Genomic DNA, 22,171 nt, shown 5'->3' on the forward strand with positions numbered 1-22,171 from the left:
ACACTGCTATTGGCTTTTAAACCATCATATGTGGATTTTGGACAAAGCACCATACTTTCTGTGATGCCTTGCACTACTATAGTCCCTGTCTCCTGGCTATAGTGACCATGTGCATAAATATACTGATCACCTTATTTTCTGAACCTATAAACCACCAATGGTTTGAGGGAGTCTTGATCATAAGCGGGCCGAAACTCCTGAAGACAGGTGGCAGATCAACTGATGATCCCACTGGTGATAGCACAGGACAGTTAGCATCTTAGTCCACGTGTATTTTTAACTCTACTGATCACCTTATTTTCTGAACCTATAAACTACCAATGGTTTGGGGCTAAGAAATGTATCAGCTTAAATGGATCTAGTTCTGTCTCTGCAGGTTAAAATTAGAGGGTAAAATATATATGGGTGTGTAGGGCAATGTGGCTGAAGTGCAGCTCTCCTTTGATAACCAGCAGAAAGCTAATATACCAGAATTATAGTGATGCTCCCACCTATTTCCTCAGATTGTGAGCAGATGGAAAGCACAACATAAAACTAAATGGAAACACAGATGTTCATAACAATGGAAACAGTTGATCAGGTGTCAGAACCATTGTCATGTTAAAGTACTTTGTCCATCTGTCAGCTGAGATTTATAGTCACACCTTAAAGGAAAAAATAGTGATGTGTTGGATGCAAACAACTGAATGGCTTGTTTATGTTAGAGTCCTCCCTTTCCTTAGGAGGCACTGAAAACCATTATTTTTACATATCAATTTCAGTTGCTAATAATATGCATTTCCATAAACAACTCCTGTCAGTGGCTCTTTGACCTGTTTGGTGACACGACCGATTGCATAATGAAGGATACATTCATTCTGAATGGAAAAAAAAACACACTTCTCTCTAACAACCTACTTGATAAATGTGTTTATTCATGAGTGAGATGTATTCCTTTCATCAGTTCCTTTTGAAAATATGGATGTGTAATTTTTACATTCTTAATTTCTGTCTGAGGTGGTACCAAACTGCCTATTAAGAAACCTCAGTCAAGGACACTGCCATTTCAGAGGCCTTGTCCAGGAAACCTTCGGGAAGTCATCTTAATTGGCCTGTTGCATCTCTTTTAGATCAATGCCAGGTATTAAGCCAATAAAGATTGAAATATGGGACATTAAGAGAAAACCTGTTCCCTCTTTTTGGTGCCAGTGTTCTGCAGATCTTGGTTTCCTGTTGCAGCTGTGAAAATATATCTGTAACTCTGAAGACTTAATGAATTTGCAACTTTTTGTAAAATGGAACCTATGAAATCCCAATGTGCTTTGCTGGTTTGGTCAGTGTGTGTTTTATCATGATGTATGTTTTATGACAGGAGATGGATGTTTTATGGCAGGGTGGATAGCTTGGCAACAGAAGTAAACAATATAGAGCTTCTAAAGAACAAGCGTGAGAATGAGACAAGGATAAACATAATAGAGGAATGGAATAGACAAGCTAATTACTTTTCTCTTGTAAAAAAGTGTACAAAAGTGCTTTAGTTAAAACATGCCTTTTCTCCTTGGAGTGACAGAGAGGATGAGAGGTGTCCTGATAGAGGTGTACAAGATGATGAGAGGCATTGATCGTGTGTATAGTCAGAGGCTTTTTCCCAGGGCTGAAACAGTGGTGGAGGCAGATACAACAGGGTCTTTTAAGAGGCTCCTGGATAGGTACATGGAGCTTAGAAAAATAGAGGGCTATGGGTAACCCTAGGTAATTTCTAAAGTAAGTACATGTTCGGCACAGCATTGTGGGCCGAAAGGCCTGTATTGTGCTGCAGGTTTTCTATGTTTCTACAAGATCGGAAACTGTTCTTCAGCATAATATTTGGAGGTAGTTTCCTCCTTGCAAGTAAAATAATAAATACATTAATAATGTGATCCATTAATAATATGATCCACTCTGAATTTGTTGTAGATAATTACTTTATATTAAAAGACCTAGCTGAATGGTACATGACACAGCAGCGAGACATGAATATGTGAAAGTTGCCATCTCTTGATGGACAGAATAGAGAAAGTGATTCTGCTGCAGCATGTACTGTACTACAAATGACTAATCAATTAGATAAAACAAACAGGTCAACTAATGAGAATCATTGAAAGTGAATGTCTTCTGAGGCTAGTATTCAGACTGAGACCTGATGAGTAACAGAAGTGAAGGTCAATCAGAGCATGGCTAATGTAGGGGGGTGGGTTGGTAGGGAGGAGAGCACCAAGCAAAAAGGATGCTACTTATTAAGAGAGGCATGCATTGAACTCCCTCACAAATAAAAGTGTTATACTTTGGAATGCAACTATATCTATGATTAGGAGTGGCAGACTTTGAATTCTTGTTTCCAATCAATTAACTTTGTTTTCTAGTTACTAGTCAAACAAAATTACTGCACTATAAATTTTCAGAGAAGGGAGCAGATACACATCTATGAAAGATCAATGCTAATCAGTTGACCATGCCTTCTCCTGATCTTAATTGCTGCCAGCGACCCAGCTTCAAACACTCTCTCCAGCAGTGTATTCGAGGTACTTAACCACTCTCTGCTTCAAGAGTATCCTCCTCTTATCGCCTTCTAAATCTATTCCACTTACCCTGAACCTATGTCTAGTGTTACCTACCTCTGATAGGGGGAAAGTTTCCTGCAGTCTACCCTCAAAGTGTCCCCTTTTAACCTTCACTCTATGGAAAATAGATCTAGCTTCTCCAGTCTCTCCTCATAACTGAACTGCACTATCCCAAGAAATCCCAATGAGTCTCCTTTGCACCTTCTCTAGCTCACCTTTTCTATGCAACTCCAGCTGAAGTCTGACCAAGGTTTTTATAAAGCTGGAGTATGACCTCCTCACTTTTGTAGTCAATACCCAACAAATTAAGGCCAGGATATGCTTTTCTAACCAAGCTACCTACCTGTGTTGCCTCCTTCAAGGATCTATTGACTTTTACTCCAGGGTCTTTCTGTACTTAAGTGCTTCCTAAGGCACTCCCATTCATAGTTTGTAACCTTGCATCATTAGTACTCCCAAAAAAAAACAATACATTGTCTGGATTAAATTCCATCTGCTATTGTTTAGCCCATTTCATCAACATTTTGATATCTCTCTGCAGTCTAAGACTACTATCCACACTGTAAGCAACTCTGCTGAATGCCCGTGAACACACTGAACACATCTCCCACATTCACATATCACAAACATACTATATGAATTGTAGAACCACTGGATAAGCTTGTAATAAAACACTGCTAGATCAACCTGAAAACATTGAGACAAATTTTATTGAGATGTTTAGAATGTACCATTTCTGATTAAATACAGGCCACAATAAATCAGAAATTTCTTTAGTACAATAAATAGGCGGGCTTTAATTCCAACTCCTTATCAAGGTTTTGGGGAAGGGAGAGTGGGGCGATGGAGAAATTTAACAAACAAATACCTCTTGAAGCTTCATTAATGCCTGCCATAATTCCCATTTGTATTAACAATACACTACAAGGTATAATACATCTCCTTCATACAAGGCCATATTAAACTAAAAAAAAATCCAGAACTTCAAAACTTACCAGAACCTTACAAAATATTCTGAAAAGTTCAGTTTTAATTTATTTACAAAAGTTATCAGTTATTTTCTATTACCTTGGCAAAAACAAAATGTCCATTTTGATGGAGAAGGAGTGGCACTGCAAATGTTTATGAACCCTGCACTCAGCACAATAGCCACTATCAGTAGGAAAACTGAATCCATCCCAATGGAAGTCACAACCAATAACTTCTCCCCAGGACCAACAGGTCATGTCATAATGTAACTCAAAACCTATTGCTTTCTTCTGATTGAACCATTCTTAAACAATGATTTTTCCCAAAGGTCTGAATTGAAAATATGTTAAAGAAATGAAGGATATTTCCTAAAAAGTAAAACTAGCTTGTTATTAAGACTCTAACAGAATGCCAGAAGAACCTCAATTTAATGCATTGTTTTGGTCACAGTCTGTGCTATAATCTAAACCTATACAACAAGGAAGGTGCAAACAGCATTTCACATGCGCTTTTAGAAGTGTGAGAAGAAAGCCTTACAGTACAGCAGACGCAAAACTGTACCTTTCTCTGTTTGTAAAATCAATTCAGATAAAGACACTCACACCGTGCATTATTTAAATCTGGAAAAAAAAGAATTCTGAAACTGATTTTTAAAATACTGAACAAAAACCTGAATGATTCCCAACCACAGAGAATGATTAAAGAAATGTCACATTATTAAAATACAAATCAACATTTCAGGAATTCAAAAATCCTTTTTTTGCTTTTAAGACTCCTAAAAGTTTCTGGCATGTAGCTGACTAAGTTCTCCCTCAAAAACACATTATTTGATATCAAATGAAATAATGAAAAAGCAACTAATGTCTGTCATGGCAACAAAAATATTAAAGCCACAAGAATGGCTCAAAAAGTAAAATGAGCTTTACAAACAGAAGATATATATATGTGCAAAATCTGACTTTCACATTTTAACAAATTTGGATGCTGATGTAAGGCAAGCAAAGACGTATCTGGTGTGCAGAGAACAATCATTCATTCAGCTTGTGATGAAAGTGCTTGGGTTTTTCTAAAATAGAACTCCTCGCAAACAGGAACCACAATGACTCTTTTTAACAAGGGTTTGTTTCTATTCCTGTGGAAGTCATTTCATGTCAATCGTGTTGAAAACCCACTCAGTGAATTTCTTCAGCTGTGCAGATGCAGTCTGGGACTCTTCCTGCAGCCGCAAGTTGTCCTCCCGCAGGTGCTGCACCTCAGCTTGCAATGCAGCCCTGTCTTCCTTTGCCTGATGGAGAAACACACATGGGGGTGATTTGGAGGCAGCATATGGAGTACAGAACATAGCCCCGCTCTGTGCAATAGAGGAAGCTGTCTCAGACTGCAAATGCAGGAGGATAATCAAATCAGTTAAGCAGGAAAGGCCAACATGTTGCCCAAGTGCAATGTCACTGCAGATCTCAGAACATCCCTAATCATACTTACATAGCAATTAATACCTGGCAGTGATCAACTTCAGTACAACCAGATCATGAAGGTGGGAACTGGGTATAACTGAAGTCCATCTATCAGATGAAGGGTTATCGAAGTACCTGTCAGATCACTTAGGTGGACGGAATGATTCTATAACAATATTTCAAGCAACATTCAAGGGGCGTTTTCCTGGCTGTTACTTATCCATCAATCAATATTATTAAGACAGCTTGTCTGCTCATTATCACATTGTCATGTGGGAGTTTGCTGTAACAGAATTTGTTGTGCATTAATGCACTGTCTTAAGGTAAGAAAAAAATACATTTATTGTAAAGCAGTGTGTAAAGTTCAGAGGTCATGAAAGCCATTAAAAAAATGCAAGTCTTCTTCCTGATCAGTCCAGGGAAATAATTAAGAGCATGTCATCAAAAAGAAAAAAATTAGACTGATTTTAAACTGAAAATGACAAATTCTTCAAAGTAATCGTGTAGTGAAATGATACTTTGATGTCATACCACTGAAGAGAATTCATTCAGCTGAATAATGGACAATGAGTTATTAATAGTCACCATTGGGTTGTCTAAATTTCAACAGTGAAATCCTCGCTGTCCTCTGTAGCATTACCTCATGCTGGACTATCCTCTGGCAGCTTACTTTAGTGAAATTCCTTATGCATGAGCCTGGGCAGTGTCAACAAGCCAGAGGACCTTGTGAACAAGTTCAGTGTTGTTTCTGTTCAACCTCCACAGGGGCTCATTCAGGGTCAGAGCGTATGGTTAACACTCTCTTGCCAAGGAACTAGATAGGTTGCAAGGATTAGCAGTACAAGTTTTAATTACTAAATGCTGGCTGCGCATCTTGCATTGAAGAAGGCCAGAGAGAAGATGTACTTTATCCATACAGAAACTTTACTGTATATGCAGTATTTAATTATTATTTTGATGACATTGTTACCAAATTTGAGGATCAACACAATATGAGTAAGAATCTTTCCTTAAAAAAAAATCAAAGGAGAAGAAATAATGTGGGATTATTAAAACATATGTTTAGGGATAAGGGTCCTAACTGGTCATGAACTCAGAAGGGACCTCATTAAATTAAACATATTCCACAAAACATGTTAAGATTGTCAGGCACGATGAATTTAAGATTAATCCAGTCTTCTAGCTACCATACAAGACTCCACTTGAGAGATTATCTACCTTCTGGTGGCTTTCTGTTTCACAGCAAACATCAATTTTTATGAATTCTATTACTTAGACTTTTCATTAGCTAAGAGTGGCAAACCACTTCCCTTTGGATACCCAGTGTTAGTACTAATTAGTTCCTGATCAACATGCAACAAATATACAAGTAACAGAACACCTAATCTACCCAACAATAGTTGAATCTTTCTGTTCTCCATTGATTACAGGATTGTAAATGGATTATTCATATGTAAACAGCAACAAAATTCTTTCTACCTTCACCTCCATCCTAAAATATTTTTTTTCCCTTTTTCTCCATTTCCTACTTCTCAGCCACTGTACAACTGCAGTAGATACAAAAAAATCAATCCTGACCTATGGTGCAGTTTATGTGGAGTTTGCAAGTTCTCCCTAAGATGAGGTGTGTTTCCTCCAGTTACTCCGTGTCCCAAAAATGTGTGGGTTGGTAGGTCATTTGGCAACTGCAAATTGCCCCTTTTATGTAGGTGAGCGGAAATTTGGGGGGGGGGGGGGTGGAGGCAGCTGAGAAGAATGATAGGAGAATAAAAAAAAGGATTAACATACGATTATGTTAATCCTTTTTTGATGCCTGATGTGGACTCAGTGAGCTGAAAGGCCTATATCTGCACTATCTCTCTATTTTTGGTTGCTTAATAAATATTTCCAAAACCGTCTGAGAGAACATTTCCCATCTGGTGCAAGTCATGCCTTGCTATCCTCTGGCCCACAATGTGGGGGCACACAAGACCGCATTTAAACATCTCATTAATATCTCAAGTACTCCACTCCAGTGTCAGCCCAGATTTCTTGCTCTGGTTGTGAGTGGGAACAAAGAGTCAAAGAAGTGTAAATAAAAATTTATATTATTTCTGCAGTGGCGTAGCACTTTTCACGACTGAGGTCACCATCCATCTCCAGCACCAGTACCCGATGAGTATCAGTCACACTTAGAGCACTGTGTACAGTTTTGGTCACATGTTTAGAGGAGAGGTAAGATTAAACTGGAAAGAGTGCAAAAAAAACGTACAAGGATGTCGGAAGAGTAGACAGATTGAATTACAAGGTTGGCCATAATGAGGGGTGACCTTATAAAAAGTTTTTAAATAACAGTATATATTAGACGGATGGTAACAGTTCTTTCCTCAGGTTAGGGGAGACCAAAACTAAGGGGCAAAGATTTATAGTGAGAGGGGAAAGATTTTAAAAGGACCCAAGGGACAACTTTTACCAAAGTGCAGAGGGTGGTAAGTATATGGGACAACTGTTTGAGGCAGGTAATGTAGTACCATTTAAGAGGCACTCGGATAGGTACATGGAGGGGCAGGGCTTAGAGGGATATGGGCCGAAAACGGGAAATTGGGATTGTCCGGGTGGGCACTTTGGTCAAAGGGCCTGTATCCATGTTGTGTTGCTCTATGACGCTGAGATATTGTGGAATGGTTCACATCAGGTGACAGTACAGCTAGACAATGGATCTCAAAAGAAAGATGATGTACTGTAAATTGGGCAGAGTTTCTATTTCCACAGGATAAAGAGGGATGTTCAGATTTTGTAACATCAGTGAGTGATTGCACAAATGTCAATTTATCACCTACCCTCCTCAAGTCATCCTGAAGTTCCTTCAACAGCATCTCCAATTCAGTCACTTTGCCAGACAGAGTGGTAGGTGATTCTTCTCTGCAAAGAAAACAAAAGTACAGTCAAAAGAGCATTCCACCAAACTAAGACAGGGGAGTCTTATTTATGTCATGAACCTGGGTCCGCACAACAGAATTATTCTTTTCTCACTACCAGTATGGCACCGTAGGAATAGGATGTTACTAGGGTGAAACCTGCTGTTGCCACGTATGGTCAACGAGAGATGGAAAGAACAATTCCCCACCTCGCCCTGCTTTATTTTCCTGCTCTTCAGCCAGAGGTTCCTGACTTCCCTGATATTTAGTCTGAAATTAGATCTCAGTACTAGGAAATTCTTTTTTTCTCTCCAGATGCATATTGACTAGCTGTGCATTTCAAACATTATCGATTATTGTCTCTAACTTACATTGTTAACAACCAAGGGAAAATGAGTTATAGTTTCGTCTTGGAACTAAAATACTAATATACACCTGAAAAGCAGAGCTTTTGCAGATACAGATTAAACCTATCCACAGCCACTCACAATAAATATTTCATCATTTTTAATGCAGTTGTCGTCAATGTCTCATAGCACTACATATAACAATATAAAGATTATATTAAAAACACAAAATACTCTGCAGATGCTGGGGTTAAAGCAACACTCACAACACACTGGAGGAACTCAGCAGGTCGGGCAGCATCCGTGGAAAAGATCGGTCGACGTTTCGGGCCGGAACCCTTCGTCAGGACTGTAGAGGGAAGGGGCAGAGGCCCTATAAAGAAGATGGGGGGAGGGTGGGAAGAAGGCTGGTAGGTTCCAGGTGAAAATCCAGTAAGGGGAAAGATAAAGGGGTGGGAGAAGGGAGGCAGGGAGGTGATAGGCAAGAAAGGTGAAGAAAGAATAGGGGAAAACACAATGGGTGGTAGAAGGAGGCGGAACCAAGAGGGAAGTGGTAGGCAGCTGGGGGAGGGGGCAGAGTGACATAGGGATAGGGGAAGGGAGGGGGAGGGAATTACCGGAAGTTGGAGAATTCCATGTTCATACCAAGGGGCTGGAGACTACCTAGACGGTATATGAGGTGTTGCTCCTCCAACCTGAGTTTAGCCTCATCATGGCAGTAGAGGAGGCCATGTATGGACATATCTGAATGGGAGTGAGAAGCAGAGTTGAAGTGGGTGGCTACTGGGAGATCCTGTCTGTTTTGGCGGACGGAGCGGAGATGCTCGACGAAGCGGACCCCAATCTGTGTCGGGTTTCACCGATGTAGAGGAGGCCGCACCGTGAGCACCGGATGCAATAGATGACCCCAACAGACTCACAAGTGAAGTGTTGCCTCACCTGGAAGCCCTGAATGGTGGCAAGAGAGGAGGTGTAGGGACAGGTGTAGCACTTGCGCTTACAGGGATAAGTGCTGGGTGGGAGATCCGTGGGGAGGGACGTGTGGACCAGGGAGTTGTGGAGGGACTGATCCCTGCAGAAGGCGGAGAGGGGTGGAGAGGGAAAGATGTGCTTAGTGGTGGGGTCCTGTTGAGGGTGGCGGAAGTTGCGGAGGATAATGTGTTGGATCCGGAGGCTAGTGGGGTGGTAGGTGAGGACAAGGGGAACTCTGTCCCTGTTGTGGTGGCGGGAGGATGGGGTGAGAGCCAAAGCGCGGGAAATGGAGGAGATGCGGGTGAGGGCATCATTGATGACAGCAGAAGGGAAACCACGATCCTTAAAGAAAGAGGACATTTGAGATGTCCAGGAACGGAAAACCCCATCCTCGGAGCAGATGCGGCAGAGACGGAGGAACCTGCACCCATGCTGAGCTCGTCAATTTCATCGACTTTACTTCTAACTTCCACCCAGCCCTCAAATTCACTTGGTCTATCTCAGATACTTCTCTCCCCTTTCTCGATCTCTCGGTCTCCATCTCTGGAGACAGACTGTCCACTGACATCTTCTACAAGCCCACTGACTCTCATAACTACCTCAACTATACCTCTTCCCATCCCACCACATGCAAAGATGCCATTCCCTTTTCCCAGTTCCTCCGTCTGCTTCTGCTGTCATCAATGATGCCCTCACCCATGAATGACAAATCCTTAGAATGTGTGAGATTATGCTTATATGTGATGACTGAATTTTGGTAGGGTAACTAATCTATGGGCAAGATAGAAAGATGAAAGATGTCTGTGATTTTCATTGCAAATTTAAAAAATCTGCAACTCGGGTAGTTTGAGCGTTACTGTTTACAGGAGAGAAAGGTTGGGAAGTGGTAAGGCTATGCATAAGCATACATAGAATCCTAACTTGGATTTCTGTAAACACAAACACTGAAAGTAATGCTATAATAAAATATCAAAATACATTTTCATGATCTGCCAAGACAGAGTGACAAAGTGACTCACCTTCTGGGTATTGCCTGTGGTGACGTGAGAATGTCTACCTGACTGTTGCTGTCAAGGGATAAACTATCAGGCCTGTGGTCTGCCTCATCAACACCAAATAAAGAAGCTCTTTGGACTGGAAAGAAAATAAACACCAGTAAAGGTCACTCTTTTCATACTTTGAGGTACAGGTTCATAGACATTTATAACCCATGTTATTAAGTGCTCCTAAGTGCACATACTGCTTGGACCACTGGTTTGTTAGTGGCTATTAGCACCATAACACACTTCACTTCTCCAACTACTGCTGGCAATTGCTATCTCTCTTCTAAGGTGATGGCAGGTGGCCGAGCTGGGTTGCTGCATGAGACACTTTATAGTGACAAAGTACTTCATTATGGAGATTCATCTATTTATTGAGATACAGTTCAGAATAAGTCCTTATGGCCTCTTGAATCACATCACCCAGTGACCACCGATTTAACCCTGGCCTACTCATGGGGTAATTTACAGTGAGCAATTAACCGACTAACTGGTACGTCTTTGGATTCTGGGAGGAAACTGGAGCACCCAAGGAAAACCCACGCATTCCATGGGGAGGACGTACTGACTCCTTACAGATGACATTGTAATTGAACCCCGACGCACCGAGCTGTAATAGCATCACGCCAATTGCCATGCTACCATGGCACCCATGACAAAAATGTGGAGGAGAAATGAGCACGCTGATCCTGAGAGGAAATCCAAATCTATTAGTGTGACACAAGAAGACATGATTTCCAGTTTCAAAAGTCCTGCTGGCTGGTTGATTAGCCATTGTAAATTACCCCAGGATGTAGAAGAGAGAGAGAGAATTTGTGGGGGAGAGAGCAGTGGGAAAGTAGAAAAAGTAGAAATGGGATTAATGTAGCATTGCTGTTAATGATTGGGTGTGGGCATGTGGCCAAGTGGTTAAGGCACTGGACTAGCGACCTGAAGGTCGTGAGTTCGAGCCCCAGCAGAGGCAACGTGTTGTGTCTTTGAGCAAGGCACTTAATCACACACTGCTCTGTGACGACACTGGTGCCAAGCTGTATGTGTCCTAATGCCCTTCCCTTGGACAACATTGATGTCGTGGAGAGGGGAGACTTTCAGCATGGGCAACTGCTGGTCTTCCATACAACCTTGCCCAGGCCTGCGCCCTGGAGAGTGAAGACTTTCCAGGCGCAGCTCCATGGTCTCACAAGACTAACGGATGCTGTTAATGTAGGGGGTGGGGAGGAGCTGGTGGTCTGCAAAGACTTCCTGGGCTGATAGACTTAGTTTCTCTATACGACTCCATCACCAACATGAACTTTCACTAAAAATTATGACCAATATAGGTCAAATAATAATCAATATAAGGCTCAAATAATCTAGCAATCCAATGACTTAGAGGTGCAGGGACTGCAGGCCTTCCAAACTACTGGATATTACTTCACTTAATGCATCAATATATTTTAAATTCATTTTTCTCAGTTTTTATACATCGATATATAATAGATTTTCAGTGAAAGTACAGGGATAAAGGACACAGGGCCTTGGTTTTGTCTGAAGGGAGCATGGGAACAGGGACAGTGAGGTTAAAGGGAATTTGGGAAGCAACAAGAAGAATCAAATGCTAAACCACTGGATTCCAAAAGATTGGAAAAATTGAGTTTTCTCCCCCCCCCCCCCCAACTCACATAGTCTTATGATGTTCAAAACTTCTTTAAAGAACGTGTTAACCTTGGTATTATATAATGCTAAGGTTAACAATTTCCCTAATGAAGAAATACAGTTGTATAATGCTGTTCAGAAATTTTTCCACACTGTGTTCATCAAGTAGCACATAAAGTATTATTCTGCTCCTTCAATTTTTGAGCTGTTTGTGAATCACCTGTTTCCAGTTATACAAGACAAGGGTTCTGATACTTGTGACTCAGTGTCTATCTGAAGGATTTGAAGGAATCAGTGAAGATACATATGCAAGTATGGTTTCGCAGAAGTACTGTTGCTTCTGAATCAGGAAGTAGTGGTTTCCATAAACTCATAAAATAAAGCAGCAGAATTAGACCATTCGACCCATTGAGTCTACTCCACCATTTTGTCAGGTCTGATTTATTTTCCCTCTAAACCCCATTTGAGTACAATGCATGGCTAAATGCCAGATAATAGGCCTTGGTGATGCTGTGCGTTTAAAACAAATTCAACTTCTCCCTGAAGGCAGCAGGGAGAAATGTACTCTTCATTCACATACTCTTCATTCAACAGCCCAGGCAGTCTATTGGACAAACCTCTCTCCAATGCCACTGAGGAAAATAATGAGCTTGGTCAATCTGCAAGAAATATCTAAAATTACCAACTTTGTTATTTAAAAAATAGAGGAATTAATTGCCGCATTTTGTAAAATAGACAATAGAATCAACTACCTTTTCTGTATGAAAACAAAAGGGCTGGGCTGACAGATAGGTCAGTGATAGCAGGTTGGAGAATTAAGACTGCAGGCTATTGGAAGCTTAGGATTGCATCAGTGTCCACTAGATCTGAAACTGGTTACAGATTGTACAGAGACCACATCGTGAGCACTGAATGCAGTACACTAGATTGGAAGAAATGCAAGTAAATTGCTGGAAAAAGCTGGAAGGACTGTCTGGGTTCCTGCATGTGGTGAAGGCAAGAGACAGCGTTTCATCTCCTACCTTTGCATGGGAAAGTGTAGAAAACTCTTTTTCTCTATCCCGTTCCAAGCTGTCTGTTGCTTCCTGTACTGTTCCAATGAGACCCAATGTATACAGCACCCCATTTTTCCCTCCAGACATTTTGCAGCATTCTAGGCTTAACATTGACATTAACAACTTGAGATAACTCAGCTTCACTGCTTGAGTTAGAACTGGCTGGTTCTGTTATAGATTGTGCACCTATAAAATAAGCTATTCCCCCCCCCCACCCTTTTCACTGTCACTGCCTGATTGCTTAGGCATTTCCCATGGCTTTGACTTGCATTTTACAGCTTTGATATGCTCAGTTCTGCTTTCAATCTACAACTTTCTCCACTTAACCTATCAATCAGATGGTGCTATCAACATAGCAACCATGGCTGGATATTTCCTTTGTGCTATCTATCCTTTCCCTATGATTATCTGCTTCTTAAACCTTTCTTGTTTTCCTTCCTTGCCAGATCTAATGAAAGGTTTTTGTCATGATCTGCTAGCCCCATTTCTCTTTCTGTAGAAGCTACCTAACATGCTAAGTATTCCCAGCATTTTCTGTTTTTATTTTAAAAATTTCACCCTTTGAGTAAAAGTGTGTTGACGTTGCAAGTGCAGTGCACTGGGTTTCCTAAACTCTATAGATGGGTAAGGTGCTGGGATATGGCTGTGATTCACCTTTCTGGCCAGCCACAGATCAAAAGTGCACTCTCAGACTTTATTGACTGCTGATAAACAATACTGTGGAACTGGAATCATTCAATGATTATAATTATCAAAAAATGCTACTCAACTCTGCACATTTACATAGATACTAAGACGTATCATATCACTTTTAATATGAATGTTTTACAATTCATAACAGAACATTTGTGGACCCCAATTTGGTTTTCTTTACAACATAAAAATGGTAAAGAAAAAGAAACTCATACAATTGCTAACAAAATTAAAGATTGTGCCTTGGACACCAAATGCCAATTTCATTGTGTAACATATATACAAACCTTCAGATTATATCATATTATTATATTGCACTGACTTTTGTACTGTATTCTTTTGTAAAGGAACTAAAGATTTTTCAAAGGCACTGAGAATTGGCCAAGATCAGATAAGCCTGGCAAATAATGAAACACTACTAATCTAAGCCTTTACTATGTGAAACTGTAACCTGCTTCTAAATATTATGGGCAAACTTCCCATAACCCTCAGATACACAACCAATGGACTACACAACTTCTTAAAGTAGCATGGTAACAAATTTACAATTCTTGAAGGCCTTCGGGAATTTAATACATCCAGGAGCATAAGAGAGAATTGTTCAGATCCTAGTTCTCAGACTTCTTAATATCAAGTCACAGTATAATGTTTGAGTACCTCTCTGTTGAAAGAACATGAGACCCTACAATAAAAATTCACAGAACACAATCAGCTGGCAAATATACTGGTAATCAGATAGCAAGCAATCAGAAGAAAGCTCCTGGTCTGAATCAGTCCTGGCTTATCAAAGTACACCTTTACTGAATGCCATTTAGTGGCAGAACAGGAGCACAAAATAAATTTAACACAGAGAGAGAAAGAGCAACTAGAAGTTCCTGTAGTAAAAGTGGGACATCAATAACATTTTGGTTAGTGGTTGGGGAAGTAGCAGTATTGGTTAAGTAAAAATGTGTTCAATGTGGTTAAGATCATAGGAAGTGGCAAATAAAGAACTAGACAAATTAACTCCCATCTAGCTTTTATGAGGTCATGAAGTTCTTCTTTTATATGGGATGGGATTCTTTCTGAATTTCTTGCAGAAGTTGAGGAATCTCTGGAATTCACCATCCTGGAGGAGGCAGAGGCATCACCACTTGGAATATTTAAAGAAGAGGAAACGAGACGTCAGTCATAATCATATTGAATGCTGAGGCAGACCCGAGAGGCTGATTGCTGTACCTCTCCTCCTATTTTCTTAGATTCTTGATTCATGTGTCTGGCAATCTAGAGTAGTGTTTGGCACAAGATTAAGGGCTGCCTGCATATTCTCACAGATACTTGTGATCCCAGGACATTAGTTTAAAAAGGAGCTCTTGTAGTTTCCCAGCCCATCTTTAATAATTCCAAGTTATTCCTAGGGTATTTGTGGAATATAATATTTTTGGTGCAGAAGAACACCCACCGCATATCCTGATCTGATTAGACCAGAAATTATTAGGTATCTCAAGTATAAAAATGACATTTTTTAATAAATGTACAAAGAATTTTCAAATGGAAGACTGTAGCTTTAAACAGAAACATCTAATTGAAACAGTGATCTAAGTATGAAAGATGCTAGAGTGGATTTCGGTTAATTGGGCCATCAGTTAATTGGGGCAGCCACTTATTTGGGATTACACTTGAAAAACAAACCTTCATTGAGGAAATTTCCAGGATTCCCTTCGTTTACTTGGGACACTCTGATGCTTAATTGGGACAGAAGATGTTGCTGAACAGATTCCAACTAGCGTCAGTCATGTGAATGCGCGTGGCTGTTGAACACTACACCATGCTTAGAGCAAATAGTTTTAAAGATAGCGTCATTTGTTTGTGTTCAAAAAGCAGTGATTTTTGTCACTGGTAGTTGGCAAGAAATAAGCTGCAAGAGAATTCAAAACTGTTTTCCTCCCTGCAGTTTCAAGTATTTAGGCTTGGGAGATGCCAGAAACACCAGGAGTGAAAATGAAACGATTTCACTACTTCAACAAATTAGGAAATAAGAAGAATTTGAAGATATTAACAATCATCTTGAATGTTACAATGAAAATGAATACTTGGGAGAATGCATTCGTTGAATGCATTGTATGAAAGCAGTCCACACTGATTTCATTCAGTTACAGTCAATCAAAAGAACACAGCAGCATGCACCGAATGAATTCCTCTGCTGGTAACTATTAGGAACTAACACAGTTTTATTGTACAGTACAAGTAGTGTTCTAATTTGTTCTGTTTTTTATTTAAATACATAAGTTGTTACTGAGTTAAACGGTAGTTTGTCTTTTTTTTATACTTCTAAACTATTTCCATGAAACTTCAGCAAATTGGGGCAGCTACCTTGGGCCAAAATGTATTGGTCTCAACATGTCTCAGTTAACTAGAATCCACTGTATTTACAGGTGGAGCTGTGCATTGTGTGGACACTAACTACCAACAATTTCAGTGCAACCACTCAGGAGGTAATCAAAGTGTAGCTGGAATTTCACTTGCCCCCTGCCCCCCCAAATTCTCCTGTTTTAAACTGTTAACAAAATTGCCAACAGCACAAGATATCTCGGAAGAGCAGAATTGCTAAATCACATGCTCATCATGTGTTAAATATCACATTTATTTTACTGATTCACTTGAGGCTTTTGAACACTTGTTTCTTCCAATTGTTACATTCATTCTGAACACTACTTTCTCCGAAGCTAGGCTCCTGCCACAGCCAATTCCTGGGTTGCATTTCACAAGTTCAATTACTCCTCTTGGCCTCTATGCCCTCATTTACACTGGAAATGGGATAATGTCAGCACAGCAAGGCCACAGGTGCAGAATTTGCACTGTTCTGCCTGTTCATACCAAAAGATAAACTAAGAAAATGCTGAGAAACTGGAAAGACCTTGTTCAACCATCTAAACAGGGTATTAAACAAAGACAGACATATGATGGTATTGAGATACTATCTGAATGTTTGTTCAACTGTGGCTTTTATAAAAACCTTGATGAGACAAGTAATTCATATTACAATTACTAACCTATGCGAAACTGCTCTTTCTTTTCTGCAATCTCTGCAAGATAGCCTAAAGGGTTTTTTTTGTATATTATCTTTATGCCCCAGAAAGTGCTGAAGGTGTAGTTAGTTAACAGAGTTCACGCTGACTTCAGTCAGAGATTAATAGCCTGTACCAACTTCACAGCACTATCCCAATATGATGGAAACTGGCACTGTGTGAACCTTGCAAGTTTAACAGAATCCTGAATGGGGGAAAAAAAGTGATTTCACTAGCTTCCTTTATCTTCTACTTCAATTAACTCACTGTTATTTGTCACAGACAATCCTGTAGAAGATTAAGTCATTGAACATAGATCACATCAGTTTCTGCATTGAAAGTCATACAGTGGGAATATGGGTAAATATCAATGTTAGAGATGGCTACAATTGCCCAAAGATTGGGAAAAAGGTGCACAGTTTCTGTTCACATAGTGATTGCTTCATAAAAGATGTTGGCACTGTGTGTCAGTGACTATTGATGCTCAATTGTGCATTCAGTAAAGCTTCTTAAACAAAATAAGTTACCATCTATAGACTTTATGTCAGATCAGTCATCTTGTGATCTGATAAAAGAACTGAAAGTCAGTGCGCTTCTGTTGTACAGAATAGGGTGAATATTGCACATTGGATTATAGAACCATGGTGAAAATCTCCAATATCTATGGGAAAGCTATGATTAACATAACACATCACAAACAAAAGTAATTCCAGAAATAAGATAGCATACATTCATTGTGCAAGGTGTTGGGGTTCTATAAATAATTGATGGACTGAACAGTCTTATGTTTTGAACTATAGATCTTGATAATAGACTGCAGAGTGGCCACTGTAAGAAACACACAAGAGCAGCAGAATCTGTCACCACGTGTCTGCATGGATTTTAGACTGGTAGCAAAGTTCAGATGCATGAGTAGGGAACAAACAAGCAGACGATCTCCTGTCATGCCCCTGCATCCATGCCAGGCAATAAGGCAAAAGCACATTTGGGTCAGCAATCAACTGCAGCAAATAAAATGGTAGTTTTTTTTTCTATCTGGCGGACAAGGAACAATACACTGCACGGTACACAGGAGTTTAATGGTCACAAACAAGCACACACATTACCTTCATATGCCTTTGCAGCATCCACAAGGTTTGACCACTCCAAGCCCATGGCAGTATCCGGCAGGGGCATAAGGCCTGGATCTGGCAGTGGCTGCCGTCTTCTTTCATGAATGTCAGACAGCGACCCATCAGAGGCAGACAATTCAACTGAGGGATAAATTGCACAACATTAACCTAACATTACAGATAATGCCCCTTTTTACAAATCAAGGAATGATTTGAAATGGGCTTTAGAAGAACAAACCAATCCCAGACAGAGGAATGAACTTCAGTCTTGTCAGTTGATCTCATTGGTATCTTTGTTTTTTTTCTATTCTCTGTTTTCTATTTTTTTTCTGTTGCAGATGCTTGTAGCATTCTTTGTTAGAGAGCGGCTGGTGGGTTATTTCATCCCTTACCCTCTCCAAGATACAGGAGGCAAGATGGATGGTATCAAAATGGTGCTCTCACTTTCGTCATACAGATCACCACAAACATCCTGCTCTTCAGCAGCTCAGTAACCATTTTTGAATGATTTTATTAATTCTTCCTTTAATGAACTGTTGCTGGCAACTATTAAAGAATATTTACTGTTCAGTTTCCGTTCAGAATATTTAAGCTATTGAAGGCCGAATCAGAGAAATTGGTAACAAATCAAAATTTAGAAACAAAATAGAAACTTAAAAATGCATTTTTTACAAATTCCCATTGCAATAAAGGACTAATTTAACTTCTGCTAAGATTTGTACATGGCTATCTAAAAAAGTGGGCTCCAATTCAGCTGAGGCTGAAAATCCATAATTTAATCGTCTATTGTCCTTTAATTGAACGTGAGACAATAGAAGAGCTATTATTGACTCCAAGGATCTCTGAATTGCAAGAAATAGTTCGAAGTTCATTGTGGATTCTTGTTCCCCATCACCACACAAAAACTAATGCTGGAGATTGCCGTAGAGCTCAGGTAAAATCCTTGGAAGTGATGCCGCTTGTTGACTGGTATCCTGACTTTTACTGTTCCTGACAGATGTGGAGAGATATCAGGGGCAGCTGGCTTCATTGGCGCTACACCCTAAAACAGATCTGTGTTTCCAGGAGGGTAAAGATCAGAATATGAAACTTGATTAGGCCGAATAAATAGAAGAAAGTGAACTACTAATTGTTTTAACTCAGACAAAGCAATAGAGGAGGGGCCTGAGAACACAACCCACCATGATGGGATTTTATCGACTGTCCATGCTTACGGCCTGGCAGTGTGTAGTGCAGGGATGGGTAGGTGCTGGAGAAAATGACATCATTGGGCAGGGCTTGGTCCAAAAGCGACACATGCGAATTGGAGTACGACGGCTCTCTTTGGCCACTGTAAATGCTCTCATCTGACAGTGTCCGGTGCAGTGGCTTCCTTGTGGTTGGTGTGTCTGGCAGCGAAGGCTAGGTCAAGAAAAAGTGCAGGCAAGTCAGAAACATTTCATACACAGGCCAGACATCAAAGACACAGACCTTGAACTGTCTAAACATGCAAGGCAGTTGAAGGGAACATTTGGAAATTAATTTTTAAAAAGTAATTTTCTTATCTTTACATGCATATTCTTGATACGTTTTCCCTCACAAGCATGTCACTTGCAATTTTGTCAAACCAATCTCTTAGACTGGAGTAATAAAATAACAATTCCATTTTTTTCCGTTCTTATTCCCCCTCCCTTCTTGCATGAAAAATTCCACCTTAACCTTGAAAAGACTTTTTAAAGACCGTCCATAAAATTTACAAAAAAAAAAAGAATGAATGCAGTGCCCCAAGTCAGAAACAGAAACACAAAACACTGAGCAAGTCAGGTAGCATCCGTCAAAAGATAAACGTTTCAGTTGTGTCTCTTCATCAGAGTGGGGAAGAATTTTCGTGGCAGAGAAGATGGGCAGAGCAAAGGGAATATTCTCAGAGGAGGCAAGACCAGCTGACTTAATAAGGCAGTTATAGCAGATTATGTTTCTTTGTTTCTGTTATCTCTTCCGAATAGCAGGACTATGGGACATGCCCAGTAAGTAGGGCAGGTTGTACTAAGTAAGAGATTATCACAGAGTAAATCTACTCATACTTGAACAGATTATATGGACCAACTAGGACTGGGTTGTGATCGGTCAACCGATTTTTTTTCGTGTTGTTATTTCTACTCTGAATGAGAGAAAGGACAATGCATTGGTAGTACCACACACAAAATGCTAGAAGAACTCAGCAGGTCAGGCAGCATCTATGGAAATGAATAGATAGTCGACGTTTCAGAACGAGACACTTCTTCATGGAGAGATAGCAGTAGAGGAAGAAACAATATTTGCATTTATGTAGCTCTTTTGAGCAACTCAAACATCTCACCGAATTATCTAATGTTCATGGTGAAATGACTGATACGATTCCAGAAACGCTGATGCAGAAAAGCACAGCCAACCCCATGACCACATTACCTGAAACTGCTAAACTAAATAATGGTGACTCATTGGCTAAGACAAGAGCTAGAGGTATTAGGTTTATGATGAAAAGTGAAATATTTAAGAGGAATCTGCACTCAGTTGGAATGTGGAACAGGCTGCCAGCAAGCATGGTAGATGCAGGCTAAATTGTAACATTTAAAAGAAGCTGGGATAGGTAAATGGATGAAGGGGTTTGGAGGAATATGGTCGGGTGCAGGTACATTGGACTAGGCTGAAGGTCAGGTGGGCAGGTCAGCTGAGGGGCCTGTTTCCACGCTCTATGACTCTATATTTAGATATAGTAAATACACTCAGTGGTCATTTTATTAGGTACTTCCTGTACTGAGTGTACGTTTGTGATGTTCTGCTGTTGTAGCCCATCCACTTCAGGGTTCGACATGTTGTGCACTCAGAGATGCTCTTCTGCACATCCAATGTTGAAACGTGCAGTTATTTGAGTTATTGTCGTCTTCCTGTCAGTTTGAACCAGCTTGGCCATTCTGCTCTGATCTCCCTCATTAACACGGTGTTTTTGCCCACAGAACCACCGCTCACTGGATGTTTTTTTCTTTGTTTTTCGCACCATTCTCTGTAAACTCTAGAGAGACTGTTATTTGTGAAAAGCCCAGGAGATCAGCAGTTTCTGAGATATTCAAACCACCCCATCTGGCAGCAACAGTCACTCCACAGTCAAAGTCGCTAAGATCATATTTCTTCCCCATCCTGAGAGTTGGTCTGAACAACAACTGAACCTTTTGACAATCTCCACGTGCTGTAATATACTGAGTTACTGCTACGTGATTGAATGGATTAGATATTTGCATTAATGAGCAGGCATACAGGTGTACTTAATAAAGTGGCAATTGAGCATATGTGTTGCTGTGTATTCAGCAAAATTCAATTTGTTTGAAACTTAGTTAGATCACAGTGTTTTAAAGCATAAATAATTTCCACCACTGAGTCCATGGTGGAGGCAGATACACCAGTGAAATTTAAGAGACGTCTAGACAGGTATATGGAGGAATTTAAGGTGGGGGGTTATATGGGAGGCAGGGTTTAAGGGTCGGCACAACACAACGAAGGGGCCTGTACTGTGCTGCACTATTCTATGTTCTATAACAGAATCAAGATATTGTGAGTTTGAGATACTATTGAGTGGGCTGGAATTTCTCCATTTGGTAAAGAGACATTTAAAATTACAAACAGGTTCTTCATATTGGACTTGTCTAGATTACAGCATTAAAACAAATGGCCGTGAGTTCATGACTTTCAGCGGATAGGGTGATCATTGAGCCAAGGCTAACACTTGGTATATGATAACTATATGATAAGGCTAACAGAAAGATGAAGACAGATGTACAGAGTCTAGAAAAAGTATTCAACATCCACCCCCCCAGAAGTTTTCATGTTTTATTCCTTTACAGCGTTGAATCACAGTGGATTTAATTTGGCTTTTTTGACACTGATCAACAGAAAAAAAAACCTCTTGTGTCTAAGTGAAAACAGTTCTCAATAAAGAGATCTAAATTAATTACAAATGTAAAACAGAAAATAATTGATTGCATTAAGTATTCATCCCTCTTTAATATGACACATATGACCGGGTGCACGACATCCTGGTACGAGAGGGAAAGCAACCAGAAGTCATGATACATGTTGGGATCAACGACATAGGCAGGAAGAGGGATGAGGTCCTGACGTGTGAGTTTCGGGAACTAGGCAGAAGGCTGAAGAACAGGACCTCAAGGGTGGTGTTCTCAGGATTGCTGCCAGTGCTACGGGACAGTGATGGTAAGAGTTGGAGGAGATGGCAGTTGAATGCGTGGCTGAGGAGTTGGTTCAGGGAGCAGGGTTTTAGATTTTTAGATCATTGGGATCTCTTCTGGGGAAGGTGGGACCTGTACAGATTGGATGGGTTGCACCTGAACTCGAGGGGGA

The 22,171-nt window shown here is 40.3% G+C and overlaps 1 protein-coding gene across 21 annotated transcripts in view; it reads right to left on the reverse strand.

Annotated features, from left to right (window-relative positions):
- Window positions 1-3,279: 3,279 nt before the first annotated feature.
- The window catches only part of sipa1l1 (signal-induced proliferation-associated 1 like 1), a 432,358-nt gene continuing 413,466 nt past the window's right edge, over window positions 3,280-22,171 (reverse strand). For 20 of the 21 annotated variants that reach the window (XM_072265599.1, XM_072265573.1, XM_072265549.1 and 17 more), the window contains 5 exons: window positions 18,982-19,201; window positions 17,795-17,941; window positions 10,238-10,352; window positions 7,822-7,903; window positions 3,280-4,833 (listed from right to left, as the gene is read on the reverse strand). In XM_072265599.1, the coding sequence (XP_072121700.1) occupies window positions 4,690-4,833; window positions 7,822-7,903; window positions 10,238-10,352; window positions 17,795-17,941; window positions 18,982-19,201 (708 nt within the window). In that variant the 3' untranslated portion in view covers window positions 3,280-4,689. The remainder of the gene's footprint in view (window positions 4,834-7,821; window positions 7,904-10,237; window positions 10,353-17,794; window positions 17,942-18,981; window positions 19,202-22,171) is intronic. The other variant, XM_072265642.1, reaches the window with a different exon arrangement.

The sequence above is a fragment of the Mobula birostris genome, chromosome 1 (assembly GCF_030028105.1).
Source record: "Mobula birostris isolate sMobBir1 chromosome 1, sMobBir1.hap1, whole genome shotgun sequence".
Lineage (NCBI taxonomy): Eukaryota > Metazoa > Chordata > Chondrichthyes > Myliobatiformes > Myliobatidae > Mobula > Mobula birostris.